The 20,817-nt window shown below is 39.5% G+C and overlaps 2 protein-coding genes across 2 annotated transcripts; one reads left to right on the top strand and one right to left on the bottom strand.

Moving 5' to 3' along the window:
• Window positions 1–42: 42 nt before the first annotated feature.
• LOC102712346 (2,3-bisphosphoglycerate-independent phosphoglycerate mutase-like) lies at window positions 43–3,708 on the bottom strand. Its single transcript, XM_006651279.3, has 9 exons — window positions 3,432–3,708; window positions 3,185–3,312; window positions 2,353–2,503; window positions 2,056–2,259; window positions 1,447–1,871; window positions 1,160–1,352; window positions 925–1,020; window positions 627–782; window positions 43–541 (listed from the first exon to the last, which is right to left on the bottom strand). Exons 1-9 carry the CDS (start codon window positions 3,594–3,596, stop codon window positions 377–379), a joined length of 1,683 nt encoding a protein of 560 aa, XP_006651342.1. The 5' UTR covers window positions 3,597–3,708; the 3' UTR covers window positions 43–376.
• An 11,833-nt stretch (window positions 3,709–15,541) lies between these two features.
• LOC102718908 (probable galacturonosyltransferase 7) lies at window positions 15,542–20,365 on the top strand. Its single transcript, XM_006649966.3, has 9 exons — window positions 15,542–15,797; window positions 16,026–16,054; window positions 16,197–16,298; window positions 17,177–17,279; window positions 17,642–17,715; window positions 17,839–18,137; window positions 18,346–18,703; window positions 18,789–19,331; window positions 19,517–20,365. Exons 1-9 carry the CDS (start codon window positions 15,680–15,682, stop codon window positions 19,799–19,801), a joined length of 1,911 nt encoding a protein of 636 aa, XP_006650029.1. The 5' UTR covers window positions 15,542–15,679; the 3' UTR covers window positions 19,802–20,365.
• The last annotated feature ends 452 nt before the right edge of the window (window positions 20,366–20,817 follow it).

Below are 20,817 nucleotides of genomic sequence, written 5' to 3'. Positions count from 1 at the left end.
GATCTAACTCTTTTAACCGCGAAGACAGGAAGATCAAGCCAGTTTTGCAGTGTTCCTTAGAACCTCCCGTTAAATATAGACCATCAACAAAGACGTGCCTATCCAGAATAAAGTGCAAGCACGCCCTCAGGTCGAACAGATTGTCAAAAATACAGCAGGGCAACATTTATTTACCACACGCATAGCATTTATTTACTACCAGGAAATCGGTTCTGATGACATCTGAACCTGCTACGCAACCACCAGGAAAACTGGAAAGCGAATTCATTGGATTGTCTGCAGCACTTACAGAAACGGAGTGGCTGTACATACTTCTCCAAAAGTCTAATTATAGGCAAATCATTTCTCTTAGGTATCACCAGTCAAATTATAGGCATCACTTGTCGACAACTTCGATCAGCGTAGGCTCATAGTGATCAGGGGCCTCGAAACCATGAAGATTCATGACGGTTGCTGCAACGTTAGCAAGGCCGGCACTGGGGAGCTCTGACCGGAACCTTACCCCTGGTTGAAGCCCAGGGCCTCCAATTGCGATGGGAACCTGCAGATGGTTTCGGCAAAAGCGAGGTCGATCTGGAAGTGCACATACTGGCCTCCAAAGCAAGCATATCTGCAAGTGCACTTACTGGATTCAAAGTGTGTGAGGTGAGGGGCTGAACATTTCCGTCCTCATCGCGAAGCGGTTTACCGGATTTGTCTCTCTTCACCATGTCCTCGGCGTTGCCATGGTCTGCAGTGACCACGAAAATGCCACCTACTTGTTCAATTGCATCAAGAATAATCTGAAATGAAGAATTTTGGTCCACCATAAGTATATCTTCCCAATAAGTGAAAAGCATGCATAAAAAGGCTACCAATGGTAAATTTGAGGCTTATCAAATTGTTAAATTACAGGACCAGAGAAAGCACTATAAGAAAGATCACCTTAACAGCATCATCAGCTGCCTTGCACCCAATGATAGTAGCTTCAATGTCACCAGTGTGACCAACCATATCTCCATTTGCTATGTTTACCCTTACCTAACAAATGACCACATTAGCATTAGGCCTGTTAAAATGGATTAGTTGCTACTAACAGCTATCATGTCATATCTATGCAGCATGCATGACCAATTAGCTCCCTTGCTAGTTCTTCTTAAAGAAATTATTTGTTAAATACCTGATCGTATTTGCGACTCAGGATGGCATCCCTTGCTTTCTCTGCAATTTCCACGGCCTTCATTTTTGGCTGTTCATTGAATGGGATACCGATGTCACTTGGAATTTCTTCATATTTTTCAAGGTTTGGGTTGAAGTATCCAGACCGATTCCCATTCCAGAAAAAGGTGACATGGCCAAACTTGACTGTCTCACTGAAAATTAGAACGGAAGGAGATGAAATTCCACACTCAGGTACCAACACTCAGAGAAAAGACTTTTGACGATATGATGTACAGTACTGTCTACCTGCAAGCATAGGTCCGTATGCCATTGCGCGCTAAGTATTCACCAGACGTTCTCTCTATCTCTGGGGGAGCAACAAGAAAATGTCTTGGAAGTTTTAGCTCACCGTCATACTGAAGCATACCGGCATATCGAATCTTGGGGAACCTGACACGATCAAACTTGTCAAAATTCTCGTATTCTAGTGCCTTTGCAAGCATGACCATCCGGTCTGCTCTGAAATTAAATGTCACAACAGCATCCCCATCAACTATAGGGCCAATCGGACTTCCTCTTTCGTCAACTATAACAAAAGGCGGTAAATACTGGTCATTGGCCTTTGGATCCTCCCTGAGCTTCTTCACGGCTTCAAGGGCGTTTTGAAACTTATGTGGCGCTTCACCGAGAACCTGTGCATCCCAACCACGCTTCACAACTTGCCAGTCATTCTGTAAAACCAGTGACCTTTTAGTCATATTACGGCACAGAAAATATTGTACCATGACATTGCAAAAGCAAAGTATTGAACAACTGTAGGATGATGCAGCTAGCTCACATATCATAGGTCATATTCAAGAGTAGTGAGTTCTTGAAGTAGTAACCGAGTTCTGAATTGAAATGCCAGAGACATACCTCGTAACGGTCCATTGTAACATACATCCTGCCTCCACCAGATGCAAATCTTGCATCAACACCCTTGTCTCGTAATTTAGCAAGGTCATTCTCAAGCATCTCCACAAATCTGACACTGCTACCATCCAACACGTCACGGCCATCCGTAAGGATATGAACCCGTATCCTCTTTGCTCCATGATCGCTGGCCCCTTTCAGCAGCAGCTGCAAGAGTCCCCACAAGAGAACATTAACAGCGAGCTAGTTGCACGAGTATAACCAATCAACAGATGAAAACTGAAATTTAATTGTATCAACCTGCAGCTGATCAATCCTTGAATGTACTCCTCCGTCACTGAGCAAGCCAATGAGATGCAGAGTGCCTTTATCGAAACACTGTTGGATGTACTTAAAACCTTCCCCCTCGTATATCTTCCCAGAGGCGAGCGCCATATCCACCAGTTTTGCACTGCATGTTGTGTTCTGATCGGTAAGTTGGCCTTTGAGACGGGTATGCAATATTTTAGCCATGCTACTCTAGTTCTTCAGCAATCAAATTGAGTTGATTAAAGCTGCCCATACATGATACTACTGCAAGTGTGGAACTAGCTAGAGAAATTAGCCACATTATTGTCACGTCAGAAATATACAGATGCTGGAAACTTTACTGATGTATATACAGAGTAATACTAATTTTACGGTCGTTGAGAATATACCAAGATGTACCATTTTTTTCTATGTAAATTTTACTCCCCCTGTTTCATAATGTAAGATGTTTGATTTTTTATAAAGTTTGATCATTTGTTTTATTCAAAAAATTATGGAAATATTATTTATTTTTCTTGTGACTTATTTTTTTATCAAAAGAACTTTAAGCACGACTTGTTATTTTTTATATTTATACTAAATTTTTGAATAAGACGAATGATCAAACATTGTAACAAAAAGATCAAACATCTTATATTATGAAACGGAGTTAGCAATACCTCTTTATACCTTAGATACTATGAGGTATCAAATTTTACACTAAAATTTTAGTATCTCGCGATACCTTCTAAAGTACCGTTAAATTGCTCACTGAGTAAACAGAGTTGCATGTACATGCAGAAACCCAGAATTTAAGCAGAGAGTGGTGTGGTAGTAGTATTACCCCTGAGCATATATCTGTCCGGCGCCAAGCGCGTTGTGGCCGACCTCGCTGTTGCCCATGTCGTCGTCCGTAGGCAGCCCCACCGCCGTCCCGTGAGCTTTGATCAGCCTCCACCTCTCCGGAGCACCCTGCATGCCCCGCGCGAAGCACACGGTCACACACGCACGCACACGTCTCGGCATCGCCATGTGATCATCAGACTAGAGCTAGCTGGGAAGCATCGATCGATCAAACACACGGCGCCTACCTTCTTGAGGGCGTCGAGGGCGGGGGTGTCGGCGACGTGGATGCAGTTGAAGGGGTCCGGCGCCGCCTCGCCCCAGCCGTCCAGCACCACCACGCCCACCACCTTCCCCTTCCCCTTCCCCAGCCTCCGGTGACCCGCCAGCTCCCACCGCCTCGCCTCCGCCATGGGCGCGCTTCCCTCCGTCGTGCGTGCGCGCGTCGGATCAGCTTGCTGAAAGATTATTGCGCGTCGATCAGCTGAAGCAGTGGTAGAAAGGAGGGCTGTGGCTTCTTTCTGCTGCTGCTGCTGGAAGCCTCTGGGCGCGACGACGAGGCAGCTGGGGGAGATGCCCAAGTGTAAAGAGACGCTTCGTTGTTTAATTCTTTCTCGTGAGAAACCAGTAGGCACGGTGAGATACGTGACGGTATGACGCGGACACACACTGACACACGTCGTAGTAGGACACCTCCCTATAATCATCCACGTACGTACGTGACGGTGTAAACCCTTCCTATTTTTCCGTACGAGAGACGTCGTAAGAGATCTTATATTTGACTTACATTAAGGAAAACAAACTAGTAAAAAATCATTAAAAAGGGAAATTACAATTAAATTTGATAAAGTCTTCTACTCCATCCTATTCCTTCCTAAATTTTTAACACAGTGAGGGTGACAATAATACCTAGCTTTTTTGTGTTAACGCGTTACATTCATAAAAATTACTTTTAAAATTATGTTAATCAATTTTATTATTTTAAAACAATCATTACTCAGTTCATTTTATGTATCTTCTTTTTTTTTTTTCATCCCCAAACTCAGCCTTAATCATCCACGAATCGCGTACAGAAAGTTTGGAGGCCCAGCCCGTCCTACCCGGGTTGAGAGTTCAACACGAGGCCGCGTCAAATGAGAGAGGAGGCCCAAAGCGGAACAGCAACAGCCTGGGCCGCCGAACACGATGATCTGCCGACACAAAAACTCGTCTCCCTCCCGAATCTGCCCCCACGCGCTCCGACGCTTCCATCAAGAGGGCCCCCCCGCCCGACACGACACGACACGCCGCGTCGCTCGCTCGTGATGCGGACGCGCACACGGGGAGTTTCTCCGGCCGCGCCGACGAGACGAGGCGCCGCGCGATCTGCCCTGGTTTCCCGATTCCTCCGGGGCCCGAGCCGACACACCCGAGCGCGGCAGGCGGCAACTCAGAAAACCGGTGGAAACTAGCTGCAAAAAGCGCGATGGTGCCGCCGTCTACTATCTCTGATCTCTCCCAACGTTTTTTCCGCCAGCCATCTTGCCAGTGGCGCACTGCACACGCCTCCGATATGACACTGTACAGTGTTGTACAGGTAGCTCGAGTGCTAGACCCAGCACGGCTCACACAGTTTGAGCACCAGGCATGTTCAGGCTGTATGGGGCTCACGCAACTTGTGTGCCTGCCTGCGCAGCTGCTGCGCCGATCGGTTCATCTGTCCGTGTCCTCCTTCCTTCCAGCGGCGTGTGCTGCTGCCTGTTGAATTGCTTTCCGTAGCTCCCACGGTACATCGAGTGTATATAGTGCTAATCTGCAGGTGTGCACTTGACACTATAATATCCATCGGTATTTCGTTTTCTGCCCTCTGCACGTTCTTTACCCCCTTCTCTCCGTCGCTGCATCAAAAGCTGGCCGGGCGCTTTGCGTGCTTCGTTTCCAAAGGGACGTTCAAACTGAACATGATAAAAAAATTTCCCAACCCAACCCATCCATGCTATCTATCACGATCAAACAGTGGGTTTTTAAACTAGATGGCTGATAAACTAACGTCGTGGGTTAATTGACAGGAGCATGAGCTTTCTCTTTCATCTATATATCCTCTATACGCTATCACCAAAAGCTCAACATGCAGCGAGGCAATTCATCTAGAATAATAGCCTTTGGATCCATATGATACTTTGATCCCAAACAACCTACTTAGTGTAGTTTAGTGTTTTTAAGGTTAATCTAATAGTTATTTAGATACTAATGCTTAATTTTGGATGAGAGTTACTATTCAATTTATCCAATTTAACTTTATATGCATAAGCAAATAAAAATCATATATGTTTTTAGTATGGATGATTCAACTTACATAAATTTTAAAATATTCTAAATATAACAAGCAACATATAATAGAAGCATCAAATTGATCAAACATGCATCATATATACGTTAATAAATGAGTTGTTCTCTTGCTTTTTTTTTCCCTTGACATGAGTTATTTTTCTTTTTCTACAGATATATATCAAGTCTTTACGGGTCTAAGCTGAGATTTTTTTTTTTTTTGGTTCAGAGACCACCTTCTATATCCGTCAACGAGTCTGCTGTAGCAGGGAATGGGTGGCTAGGTCCCTCGTGGTCTCTTTCCATTCACTACTATATTTCAGTTCCAGACACTGGCACTGCCAACAATTCTCGCTTTAGGCCCTGAAAACAGTTCCAAAAAATTTCTAAACAACATCACATCGAATCTTTGGACATATAAATAGAACATTAAATATAGATGAAACAAAAAACTAATTACACAGTTATAGGAGAAATCGTGAGACGAATCTTTTAAGCCTAACAACAAGTTCAATAGTATAGCCAACTACTAGCTCCAATTCATCTATAGTCAATCTAATAGCCAATTCATACAATAGCTAGCTACAAAAGATGAATACATGGTCTCACATGTCATACACATATTTTGTCTTGAAATCCGCGTGCAGCTGGCTACAAATTAGTAGCCCACCTCTCTTCTCTATCCTCTCTTTATCTCTTTAAAATATTCTTACAGTTGGCTTATAGCCTGTTATTGTACCTGCTCTAATTAGACCATGATTAGCCACAAGCGCTACAGTAACCAACATGTACTAATGACGGATTAATTAGGTTCAAAAGATTCGTCTAGTAGTTTCTTGACGGAATTTATAATTTGTTTTTTTATTTATATCCGAAAACCCTTTCGACATTTAGACAAACGCCTAACGTGATATTCTTTTCAAAATTTTTAGAATCTAAACGCACCCTTAGAATAAACGATCTGGCACCTGCCACAGAACCACCATGCGTTACAATAATAGTAGTGTATAAACGATCTGGCCAATCCACGTCCTCGGTTTACTCTCAGTACTCAGAGGTTTTTTTGGTAGTAGTAGTGTACTGGAGTGTTTATATATCTTCCTTCGTGCTAACGTGTCAACACCGTGTTAAATTAGAGGATAAATTAGACACTAGTAGCAGCATACGTATCATGAGCAAGCACGCTCAGCGCAATTGGTAATAGCAGCGTCTCGGCGTTGACAGCTTAATTACGGGCGAGTTCACACGGTCACATGCGGAGCACACGTACACCAAGAGGAAGGGAAGGGCCGTCCCATGAGGCCGTTTTGTTGCTGATAATGTCTTCCCGTCGTATGCCATGCCAATGATGTGATCAACTACATCCTACACACTACCTGACACATGCGGAGGGGCAAGATTTTCCTGCGGGTGGTTTGTCGGTTTTGTCATGCTGCCTGCTTTTGTTCCGTTCTAAATATATAAATATTTATGTGATTTAATTTTATATTAAAATATAAATATTTTAGACAATATTTTATCATAACATTGGTCTCATCGATCAATTCATGTTCATTTTTTTATTTTTATCTCACTTAGCGTCTCAGCTAAATATACGTCTCATGCATTTATTAAGGAGATAATATCATTTTCTTTATAATCTTAATTCATACTAAATATGTTAGAAATATTTATATTTTAGGATGGAAGATAAGATTTTCAAATCTCGTGCTTCGTCCCATGAGCGTACCTAACTAGGCTGCCTTCTTTCTTTAGATATTTCTTAGCTTTTTATTCTAGTTTTCAGCGCATACTTTTTAAATTGTTAAACATTGTTTTTAAAAGAATAGTTCTATATATAAATTCATATCTCATATTTCTAAAATATATTTTCAAATTTATAATAGTTAATTTCATCGGTTATATCATTAAATAGCTATCGTAAAATTAGAAAATCTTCATCTGCTCAAAAGAACATAACCTTAGTTAGTCTCCTTGTCATAAACCCTATCCAACTAGGCTAGATTTAAGTTCTATACTTCACACATATAACTATATTTATGACTAATTATTTTTAATTATATGCAATATAACCGTCGAACATGAAGCGTCCAGGTGTGCATTCATTATGAACTAATGAGTTTGCATTGTTTGTGTTTTGCCAAAAAGAGGTGCATGGTTGACAACATCGACTAAAAACATTTTTTATTCCTCAAATGTTCTAATAGTCCAAAACTATGATTCCATTTATTTACGATTCCTAAACTCTTAATACCTACCACACATTTCATACTATGGTCTAAATGGGAGTTGTTTTGATGATGGCGTGGTGCCTATGTGGAGTCCACGAATGTGGGTAAAGGATGATAACATTAACATAGCAATCAATAATAAACAACAATAAAGTATAGATAAAATGAAGAACATACCGCAACCTACGTGTTAATCTTGTTTCTATATTTATCTTTTATCTCTCTAATCCTATATTATTAATTAATTTAAATGTTAATTAGAATGTCGTGTTGCATCTTATATAAAACCACCTTGGTTTAGTCGAAAATATGGATGTTTTCAAAAGTTGATGTGCCAAACGTTGAGAGATTAAAACCGAAATAAGACTATACTTGACAGGCCAAAAGTGATTTTTTTCATATAATTACTCGAAAAATAGACATAATTATGCAACTAAATATGATGTATCAATCGTAGCTGAGATAAATATGATGTTTACACATAAGATAGAGCAATATATTAGTAATTTTATTGGTCAAAATATAAATGGCAGAGCCAAAAATGTCAATATATTAGAAAACATAGCTTTTTAATAGGAGAAAACAGAGCTAATAGAATGGAAAGATAATTTATATGGTGCATTTTGTTAACAAAACTTTGCAACCCACTGTAGTTCGGAGATCTCTAACATAAACAACTTACAAAATAACCCCAATGAGACATAAAATGGCATCGTTCTTTTCAGCCTTTTAGGCTTAGTTAATCATCGATTTTCGTTAGCACACTTTAAAACTGTTAAACAATATTATTTTGCACGGAAATTTTTATATAGAACTTGCTTCAAAAATCAAATAAATTTATTTTTCAAAATTGTAATAATCAATACTAAATTAATCAAATGCTATTCATGTTTTTTTTCGTTTTAAGTGTAGCTAATTGGCTAATCTGAACCCCACTTTAGAACGCAGGGGAATTTTTTTTCAAGTATGCTAGCATGGGTAAATTTGTAGGGGTTGAGAACTTGAGATGCATCCACTAAAACTCATCGTTATCTGGTTTGGAGGAAAAACAAAAGGTTTAGAATCCTAAATTCCTATGAGGACTATTTGGTTTATAGGAATGAAGTACGGTAAAGTCAAAGAAATTTTTTTTCCTAAAATTTGTATAGCAAAACATAAAATAAATATATAAATCGATCGAAGCATGCATTAATACTCATCCACCTTTCCTATTCACGTGAGTTAGTCATTACTCCAAACCGAGGAATCTCTCAAGTTTCTATGGATGACTACACCATCAGACATTTTTGTTGGGTAAGAAATATTTTTAGGAATAAAATTTTTAAATATAACTTGAATATAATTATAATGTAATTATAACCTATATTTAAAATTATTATGTAGTTATATGAAAGTCGTGTTGGGAGCTGTGTTTAGCGGTGTACACCGCATGCTATCCATTTTGAGATTGCGAGTTCTTTCGCTATGCGCATGAATTTTTATCTTATCAGTACGCACAAATCTCGAGATGATCCACCAGCTGCAAAATAGAGTTTTTCACACTATCTTTTCACTTTTCTTCGTGCTTATAAACCAAAAATTGAGTTTTCAAAGTTGATTTGGTATTTTCATCGAACTTTATTTTTAAATCTTGCCTTTTAATCGCTAAAAAGACATATAAAAAAATTTATTCATTAATTATTTTTTATTTATAAATATATCAATTGACAATCACCCCTTCCGACCGAAAGTTTTTTTTTTATAAAATCTGTCAACAGAATATACATCCCTAGTACCAGTACTTACCTGAAGCAGATATAACAATCGCCCGGAGCCCCCGACAGCCTATTTTCACCTTCGCCTCCGGCACCCGAAGCGGTTGTGCCTCCCCTGCTCTGCTCGGCTGCGTCGTTGAAACGGCGATACGCACGTTGGTTTTCACCGTGGTGCACAGCGGGGATTGGCCCCGTGCACGCGGCAGCATGGGCATCGGCCGTTTCGCGTCTCGTCTCGTCTATTCCTCGGCGCGGAGGCGGAGCACGCCGAATCGAAATCATCGGAGACAACGGCTACTGGGAATGGGAAGTGCTGCCGCCGAGTTAGGAGAAAGCTATGGTACGGTACGGAGGTCGCATGTTTCCGCAGGCGAAATGTGGCGGGTAGCATTTGGAATCTACTACTGGTACCTGCAGCTGTGCGTACGCTGCTGCCTACAACTGAGGCCCCCGTTTACTTCCCAAAAATTATTATCTAAAAACATCACATTAAATTTTTAGACATCTAAATAGAGTATTAAACATAGATAAATTGAAAAACTAATTGCACAGTTACCTGAGAAATCGTGAGACGAATCTTTTAAGCCTAATTAGTACATGATTAGTCATAAGTGCTATAGTAACCTACGTGCGCTCATGACGAATTAATTAGGCTCAAAAGATTCGTCTCGTGGTTTTCATGCCAGCCGTGAAATTCGTTTTTTCATTCTTATACAAAAACTCCTTCCAATCCGGTTAAACGTCTGATATGATATGCAAAAATTTTTATTTCACCAAGGCGCTGTTTAGATTAAAAATTTTTTTTGGAAGAAGTGTCACGTCGAATGTTTGACCGGATATCGGAAGGGGTTTTCGGACACGAATGAAAAAACGAATTTCACGGTTAGCCTGGAAACTGCGAGACGATTTATTTGAGCCTAATTAATCCGTCATTAGCAGTTACTGTAGCACTTACGACTAATCATGGACTAATTAGGCTTAAAAGATTCGTCTTAAGATTTCTTCCGCAACTGTGCTACAATTAGTTTTTTGGTTCATCGATGTTTAATATTTTATTTAGGTGTCCAAAGATTCGATGTGATGTTTTTTTAAAAAAAAGTAGGAACTTGTAAACAAGGCCTGACATGGCTGGCTCGTGACATGTTTGCTATTAACTGTCCTAAAATAAGATTATTTTTCAGTTTTTAGATACAATGTTTTGACTTTTCGTCTTATTTGAAATTTTTTACGATTAATATTTTTGTTATTACTAGATGATAAAATATGAATAATACTTTATGCGTGACTATTTTTTAAGTTTTTTATAAATTTTTCAAGTAAGACGAATGGTCGAAGCATTGGACACAGAAATTGAAAAATAATGTTATTATGGGACAGAGGTAGTCTAGTACGATTGACATAGTCACACATTGCAATATAAAGGACTAGTAAAAAAAGGTTAATTCGTTCCATGCCACTGCAAATATGTCTATTTAGAAAAATACCATTATATTTCATGTATTTGGATGAGTGCTACCACTATTTTTCCAAATTGGATCCATGTCACTGTCGTGACTTTTTCCATCCATCTGCCTTCTTTCTTCTGTTTTCTTCCCTCTCCTCCTTATCCGTCGGAGGTGAAGACGACGATGGAACCGGGGGCAGCGACAGCGAGCGGCAGACAGGGCGGCGACGGCGAGCGTGCGGGCCGAGCGAAGGCCGCCGGCGAGGCGGACTAGGCGTGCGGAGGCCGACGACGACGACGTACTCCCGGACGGCGACTCTCGGACGGTGGCAGCGGCTGACTTCCGGTCAGATTTGGACGGCGGAAGCAGCGACCTGGCCCGACACGACGGCGGCAGCAGCGTGGTTGGGCGGTGGCCGGACGCGGCTTCGGCTGCGGCCAGAAATAGGGGAGATGACGGAGTGGATGGGAAAAGTCACGGCCGTGACATGGATCCAATTTAGAAAAATAGTGATGGTACCCATCTAAATACGTGAATTGTAATTGCATTTTTCTGAATAGCCATATTTGCAGTGGCATGAAACGAATTAACCTTAAAAAATGCATTTACAACATGTTTATCTAATTAATGATAGATTACATATGTGTATAAAGTAAAAGGTCAATACAAAACGATAGACTGCATAACTCTATAGAAAAGGTGTTTTTTAAAGAAACTAATTGAATTTTTCTGTTTGTTTAAAGCGATAAGTTATATGTACGTGGGATAGGGAGAATGACAAATAACTTTGCTTATAAATAATTGAGATATTTTAGCAAAGATGTTTTAGGCAACGTAACTTAGTACTACGAACAGTGCCCAGCTTTAAGGGCCAGCTTGGAGCTAATCAATCCATAAAAAAATCCATAAAAAATGATTAGAAAACATGTTGCCTAAGTCTGCCGAAAAAACCGGTGGCCAACATAATGCTGGAAACCCTCCAAGTTCCCTGAAATTCTGTATGAATAAATAAGATTCCTAATCCTACATAAATATCTTTCTGTTACTTTGTTCAAATGAGAAATTAAATTGGGGAAACGTGACAACGCGCAAACACAGATGGATACAAACAATCTGCTCAGGTTCTAAACCTTTCTTGCACAATCCGACTTTCGTAGGGACCGGTGGTAGCTAATGAAGAAAGAGACACAAAACCAAACAGAAAGTTGGTCCGATCGTCTCTTCACTCTTATCTTTAATGGGATAATCTCCCGGTGTTATAGGTCCACATAAGAAAAGAGGAGCATTGAAGGATGTGTGCCCTATAAGGTTTGTCTACTATATCATTCACGCGCAATTCCTGCTCATTCTTTAACACGCGATTAGGTGTCAAAATAGGTAGCAACATTATTAGTATTTAAAAGCACCGACGACCCTACATTTTATATGAAAATACATACGGAAGGAAATGACGCAAAATGTTCTTTACTTGAATATAGGATCACACACGTACGATGATAATTATTACCTGATTCTCTGAATCACGTAAACAAATATAATAACATTAAGAGAAAAAGAAATTAATGAGAAAAAACCGTTGTTCTTTATGACAATGACTCAAAATCGACTCTCTTACTGTTTACTTAAGAAAAAAAATTGTATGGGTGGATAAAAAGAAAATAAATGTAATAAAAATATGTTGGTGTATAAACAAATAAATTATACCTAACTCTATTTTTACACATGTCATTATAAGGATGAGTTCTTGTTGCTGATGCGGAGAATAGAATCACTCCTATGCTTTAACTTTGAACATATCTTCAGTCTGTTGGCTATATCGGTATATATTTTAGAACCTTCTATATTTCACTGAATTTCCAAGGGAACCCATCATGTCATGCTGCTTGCCAAGGGAAAGGCATGCAATTGTCTGCAGTAGTTAGATCTAGCTGAATCATTTATAGTGTTGCTAAAAAAAATAGTACATGCTCTAGTGAGTCTAGCCTGGACGTGGTTTCTGCTCTTCAACAGGGGAAAGTGAGAACATGAACAGGACAGGAAGATCCATCATCGTCATTCATCACCTTCCCTGAATTTCCTGACTATACTGAATTGTTCTTCTTGATGTTCAAAAAAAAAAAAGTTCTTCTTCTCCCTTTCTGACCATTCTTTCAGTTTTAGGCATTCGGTGTATTAGGGGAAACATAGCATTACGGTCAGACAGTAAACACACAGTAGTTATTATTGTGAGGTTAAGCTTAGTGAATGTTATTATTGTGTTAATTAGTTTCGGTAGAAAAATGCACATTACACGGTCGTTGTCATTAAATTTAAATGAGTCGGTGGATACTATTTTTGGTAGTAATCGGAAGTGGCTGCACCGGTGATCTTCTGTGGATTGTCGTGTGGTGTGTTGTCCTGGCCACTTTGCATGCCTACATAGGAGCCCAATTAGAATGGATAAGACAAGTTAGACCAATTAAAAACATAACATGCAGTAAATTGTAGTTTTTGGTGATATATCACATTTAAAATCAAACCTCACCATGTTTTCGTTAATTTGTATCACCTCCGTTTCGAAATGATTATTTTTTAGTTTGTTGATATAATGTTTTGAATCTTCGTCTTATTTGAAATTTTTTTGCGATTAATATTTTTGTTCTTACTAGATGATAAAATATGAATAGTACTTTATGCATGACTAATTTTTTTAAGTTTGTTACAAATTTTTCAAATAAGATGAATGGTCAAACATTGAGCACGGAAAAACGAAAAATGAGATTATTATGAGACGGAGGTAGTAGGACTTTGATCAATTCCAAGGGGGTGTTTGGTTTCCCTTAGCTTTTTTAGTCCATCGAATGTTTAGACACTAATTAGAAGTACTAAATATAGACCATTAACAAAACTCACCTCATATTCTGGACTATGTCGCGAGACGAATCTATTGAGCCTAATTAGTCCATGATTAGCGAATGTGATGCTACAGTAAACATTTGCTAATCGTAGATTAATTAGGCTTAAAAAATTTGTCTAATAAAATAGTCTTTATTTATGCGATTAGTTTTGTTATCAGTCTATATTTAATACTCATAATTAATATCTAAACATCCGATGTGACAAGGGACTAAAAAAAGTCTCTAGATCCAAACAGCCCGTGTTTGCTTTGGTTATTTTTTACTCAAATGTTTTTTTTCATAAGACATAACTTGTCTTGCTACTTTTGATAGTTTGATAATAATATCACTATGAAAGCATTTCCAAAAAAATAATGTTGTTTATCCAAAAAATTAAATCTTGATAGGTTCAAACATATAAATTGTCAAATTTTGGAACGGCTGACAAACCAATTATAGGAAGTCAAGTAAAAAACCCAGATGTAATGCTTATTAGTATTAATAAGAAATGATAATGTCTGGGATGTACCAATTTTTCTGTTATGATTAGTACCATTTATTGTGTGAAGACTAATTCAATTTTTTATATCTATATTACCAACAACAATGTAATTTTATTTATCAAACTACAGTGTCATCGCTTAGGTTATCTATCTTTGTCGCATGAAAAATGTCCATACTACATGGTATGAGCATAATACTCTGATCCTAAAACCATGACCCATGTGTTTACAGTGTCATCGAAAGTGGAAACACTATCTTTTAGAGTTCTATTTAATTTTGAAACATAAATTTAAGTTAATTTGGAGTTTTATTTAATATTTTATTTTTACATATACTTTTAATTTGCTAAGGACACATACACAAAATACTATCTGTAAATTATTTTTTAATCACAACCTATACTTTTCCTTTAAAAAAATTGATGCTAGGAATAAAATCGACTAGGGACACACATGAGAAGCAAAGCAGGTAATTGGACAAAACCCCAAAACCAATGACGTCAATGTCATTAGGGCATATAGAACGGTCGTTTATATACAACCACATCAGATTTGCCATACGAGGTGACAAACCACATCATATTTGCCATACGAGGTGACATCATTAACTCAAAGAAAACTTGATGATGGTTGTCACTTCATTCGTCTACTGCTTGGACATGTGCTCCCAAGTTACGTTCTAGAGAAATATTGTATGCAAAAAATACAAAACATTAAAAATAAAATATTAAATATGCTACAAACAATCTATTGTACAAGTTGCCTATTTATATATATATATATATCAAACAAACCATAACCATCTATATTGGTGTACGTGCCCTTAGCCGCAGAAGATCTGCCATCCCCACCGCCGCTGATCTCATTACGTGAACCAGTTGGCCATTAAACAGCAAAGAAAAATCGAAATAAATAAAATCTCTAGAGTGTAGTAAAACATGAGAGAGCGAGAGAGAAAAGAGTGCGTTGCATCATCACATTCACATCGCGTCGCCCCCGCAGGAAGGCCGCCACTTCCTTTGTCCTGCAAAGCAAAATCCCGTCTCTCTCTTTCTCTCTCTCAGCGCTGCTTATTCCTCCCCTCTCCCCTTGCTTCTCGCGCACACTAACCAATCCGAGGATCCGGCGCCGCGCCTCTCCCGAATCGCGAGTCCCATCCCCCCCCCCCCCCCACTCGCCCGATCGAGCGACTCGAGCCCACCGCCGGCCCGAGCCATTGGCCGACTCGGGAGGCATTCGTCTGGCGCTGCCTGCCCCGCGCGGCGGTGGCGGTGGAGGCGGTGTGGGTGTGGTATGATCGGTAGGGGAGTGGGGGGAGGAGGAGGCGGCGGCGGCGGCGGCGGTGGAGATCGCTAGGAGTGGTGGTGGGAGGAGGAGGCGATGAAGGCGACGCCCCCGCCGGCGAAGAGGCGGAGGGGCCCGCGGCTGGCGGTGCTGGCGCTCGTCTTCTGCTCGCTGCTCGTGCCGATCGCCTTCCTCTTGAACCGCTTCCCTGCCGGTGAGTCCTCCGAGGCCTCAAGCCCCCGGATTCAGGGGAATGCGGGTGCAGCCGCGGCCTCCCGGATCGGATCGGCGCCGTTCCCTGCGGATCTGTTCCGGGTGTTCGCTGGTTCCTTCGTCGTCGTTTACTGTGCTCAATATTTGTTGTTTTGTTGTTTGCCTGTTCTCTTATTGGGGATTTTTTGGGGTGTCAGTTTTCTGATTGGTTTGGATGTTTCTGATGCAGTGTATGTGACGGATGAACGCCCCCAGCAGGTAACTTGTTGTTTCTAGAAATATGCATACTGAAAGAAGTTCTATAAAGTTTTGTGTATGTTTTCTTACCAAAGCAGTGCTGTTTGGTTGGGATGATATATCTTACTCCTCATGGTATTATTGCTGATTTGTGTTTGTATAGGAGATTGATTTGCCTTCGTTTGAACGCTTGGGGTTGGAAAGGAGCGGTGTAGTAACTGGAGTGAGGCGGGAAGATGGTAGTGGTGCCAACGCAGAGACAAAGGTTTGTGAATTTTTTTTTGATATTTTTGTTACGTAGTTACAGTGATTAATTTGTACAGCTGCGTACCTCCTTATGCTAGCTTCCCTAATGTTGACATAATCATGCAATTTAAAACTCTGACATGATCATGTTGACAAAGGCTGGTAGCTTGGTTTTCGTGCTGCATTTCACCTCTATTGGGAAGTATAAAACAACAACCATAAAAATAATAACATGAACGTTTTACGTTTCATAGTCTGATCATGTCTTTGCATCCCTCATTCTTCCTAACACCGTAACACAGTTTAGATTCTTGGTTGGTTATTGGGTTTCAACAAAACCTTTTTGATTTAGTTATATGCATTTGCATGCAAATATATTTTCATTCTTTTAAAATATGTGTGGTATGAATGCATGATAGAAGAAACAACTTGGAATAACACAACTGATTTTGTGACTGAAGAGCATATTAAGACAGACCATGCCAAACTGAACTGATTCAGTGAACTTCTTGTAATTCTGTCAGCTTTTGGAGAATGTGGTGAACTTCTTGTAATTCTGTAGACTGCACTGCTTCTATGCTATTTCTCTTGGACTGAGTATGACAATTGAGAGAGGGCATGCTAACACAATTTGAACCGCAAAATCCAACTGCTACAAATCATCCCCACATAGCCACTGAACAACGTAATATTGCATATCAATAGAATCTCACTCTTTTGTAATCTCTTTGTTCATGATTATGGACTGTGAATGATCTGGAAGATATATGCCTGTAGAAATATTAATTAGTAAATAATCTGTTTCTTTTATTCTTAATAATTACTGCATTCCATAACAGCTCCATATGCACTTTAAAATCCCTTATACCTCACACCTTTCTCTCTTCGTTTTTTCAGGATACACCTGGGATGATTCACATGGACAGTAGCAGTACAAACATACACCACCATAGGGATACTGAACCTTCCAAACCTTCCAAAGTTAGCGCTAAACCAAAAGGTATTGGTTAATAATACTAGCAATATTATAAATTAGACTCAGTTGAACATATGTGAACACTATATTCAAACAATACAGGAAACACCATTTGGGCAATTTAAATTTAAGATGTATAACTTTGAAGAAAAGAAGCATATTGAGGATGGAGACTAGTTACTATTCAACTCTGATTTGTTTCAATATCCCAACAGCCGCTCTTTACTAGTTTCAATATTTGCATTCATGTGTGACATGATGATATAGGTGTTTCATGTTGGTCAAGCTATGTATGAGTAGCCCATCTATTCTATTTTTTGTTCCCTTAATAGACTCGCGTTTTACTTGATTGTCTGTATTGACTCAATAATTGGCGCTGTCTGCAGTCCCCCCTCCACCAAAAATTGAACAACTGAAGCCAGAGGCAAAGCCAGTACAAGTTCCAGTTCGACACACAGAAGTATGGATGGCTCTTGGCTAGTTGCAATTGCACCCTCTGACCTTAGGCTAGGTTGTAATTTGGTTATCGTTTTTAATGAGTATACTGATGCATTTTGTTTGAATAAACATTTACTCATTTCAGAATATTAGTGGCAATAACATGAAACCTGCCAGAGTTCAAAATGCGGATGATGTTGAAAAGGCTAAGGCTTGTCAGCTTGAATTTGGGAGTTACTGCCTCTGGTCCATAGAGCACAAAGAAGTTATGAAAGATGCCATTGTGAAAAGACTAAAAGATCAGCTATTTGTAGCTCGGTCGTACTACCCTAGCATTGCCAAGCTGAAAGGGAAGGAGGCGCTGACTCGTGGTTTGAAGCAAAATATCCAAGAACACGAGAGAGTTCTCAGTGAGTCCATTGTTGATGCTGATCTACCATCCTTGTAAGTAACTGGCATGCACATACAGGTTCAAAATCCATTTTTGATAGCTTAATGTGTCAAAATGCTCTTTTAACATCTATATGTTTCCGGAGTTGTAAATGTTGAACTTGCACTTAAGTAAAAACAATGTAAAAGAAGCCTGAAAGAAATTTCAGACCTGACTCTATGCTGGGTTTCTTAATAATTAACACTTAAATTGTGCTTTCAGTATCAAAATCAAGATAGAGAAGATGGACCAAACAATAGCAAGAGCTAAAGCATGTACTGTTGATTGTAACAATGTCGACAGAAAGCTTCGCCAAATACTTCATATGACAGAGGATGAAGCTCATTTTCATATGAAGCAGAGTGCATATCTTTACAATCTTGGTGTTCACACGATGCCCAAAAGTCATCATTGTCTTAACATGAGGCTGACAGTAGAATATTTTAAGTCCACTCCATTGGATTCAGATGATTCTGCTGTGCATAGGTTTAAAGTTCCAGACCATAGACACTATGTCATATTATCTAAAAATGTACTTGCAGCTTCTGTTGTCATCAACTCAACCGTTAGTAATTCTGAGGTGCGTAATCATTTTTTAACAAAATTAAGTTGCTAGAATGTTCTCTACACTTGTCATTTCTGATTTTCCTTTTGGGCCTTTGCAGGAGACCGAAAATGTAGTATTTCATATATTAACTGATGCTCAAAATTTCTATGCCATGAAGCACTGGTTTGGAAGGAACTCCTACAGAGAGTCAGCTGTTCATGTCATAAACTATGAGCATATTATTTTGGAGAATTTGCCTGAATTTAGCACCCAGCAGTTATATTTACCAGAGGAATTTCGTGTTTTCATAAGTAATCTTGAACGACCTACTGAAAAAACCAGAATGGAGTATTTATCAGTATTCAGTCACTCACATTTCTTCATCCCAGAAATATTAAAGGATTTAAGGAAGGTTATTGTGTTGGATGATGATGTGGTGGTTCAACGTGATCTCTCTTTCTTGTGGAATATTGATATGGGAGATAAGGTCAATGGTGCTGTCAAGTTTTGTGGTCTGCGATTGGGACAACTAAGAAACCTTCTGGGTAAAACAACATATGATCCACAGTCGTGTGCTTGGATTTCTGGGGTGAATGTGATTGATTTGGAGAAATGGAGGGAGCATAATGTCACTGAGAATTACCTTCAACTACTGAAAAAGGTCAGTTGTTTAAAATTCAATGCAATAACACATCTTGAAGTAGAATGGCACGCTTAGTGATTCTGTTTCATGCCACGGGCCACAAACTTGCTAATTATACAGGATCATGGCCCAGTATGGTAATTGAAATGAACTGCTTCTCATTTTTCTCTGGGAATTTATTATGTTTGTTTATTTTATTACAGTTCCAACGCAATGATGATGAAGCTTCAGCGCGAACTGCAGTTTTGCCAATAAGCTTGCTTGCCTTCGAACATCTCATATATCCTCTTGATGAAACATTGACTATATCTGGGCTTGGATATGACTATGCCATTAAAGAGGAAGTTGTCCAGAATTCTGCATCATTGCATTATAACGGTAACATGAAACCTTGGCTTGAGTTAGGTATACCGGACTACAGGAAGTACTGGAAGAGGTTTCTTACACGAGATGAACGATTCATGGATGAGTGCAATGTAAGTCCATAGTGCACTTAAACCTCGGAGACAAAATATCTGACGGTAGATTGCTACGTCTGCTGCTGTATTATATACCTAGAGGGGACGAGCACTTCCATTGAGGAAAAAAGGGCCAGGAAAGCATTATTAGCCACCAATTTTGACAGAGTAGATCCAGCACCATCTGTTCATTGAACTAGTGAGCTTGATGGATGGCTTTTCTACAGTTAGAGAAATTAGTCTTAAGCTGAACGATAATGCAGTAGACAATGATGATGAGTGGTAGTGAGGCTTCAGGTAAAGGGAGCATCACTCTCACAGTCTAGAGTACGGGACAGAATGATCGGTGTTGGGCTGTGGAACCTTTATTGAAATTGGTACCTTGCGCCTCATCGATCCAGGTTAATTCTTTTCTTTGTTGAATTTTTTTGACACCCCATGTTTTGTCCTGTCAATAAGGGCATACACAGGCTAAATTCAAATTCTTTGTTCTTAGATGCACATTGATTGTTCATCATTTTTATGATGGAAAGTATATTTTGATGTCAGAAACCCATCAGTTACACAACGAGATTGACAGATAGATGTTTGGATGTCTTTTGAGTTATATAGCCCGTTCTCATTCTCCAGCATTTTTTTTCAATTTCGAATTCTGTTGCCTTGTATTGGATGTGTGTTGGCATCTTGCAACTTCGTGAGTCGTGACGACGAACCTGTGTGTCTGTCCCAACATTTGTGGTCGGAGACTTGAGGGGTCCTTGATTGGCTTTTTCTGTGAAAAAGCCAAATGAAATATTTGCAAACAAAAAAAATTGTGGATGAAAATGTTAGATATGTATTCTTAGCAATCTAAAATCTAAAAGCTAAGGCTGAAAAATAATTTTTTATTAAAAAACCAAAATCAACTTTAGTTGAAAATTCCTTTTATATAAGTAAAAGCACAGGTGAAAAGACGTTGGTAACTTGGTATTTCAAGTGGGGAGTTAATAATCCTGACTGGATCACGTTTCCAAGTTCAGCTTTTGTAGAGTTGTCCAAAAATCGAG

This window comes from Oryza brachyantha, chromosome 3, assembly GCF_000231095.2.
Source record: "Oryza brachyantha chromosome 3, ObraRS2, whole genome shotgun sequence".
NCBI lineage: Eukaryota > Viridiplantae > Streptophyta > Magnoliopsida > Poales > Poaceae > Oryza > Oryza brachyantha.
This window is presented reverse-complemented; position numbering and strand designations above follow the sequence as displayed.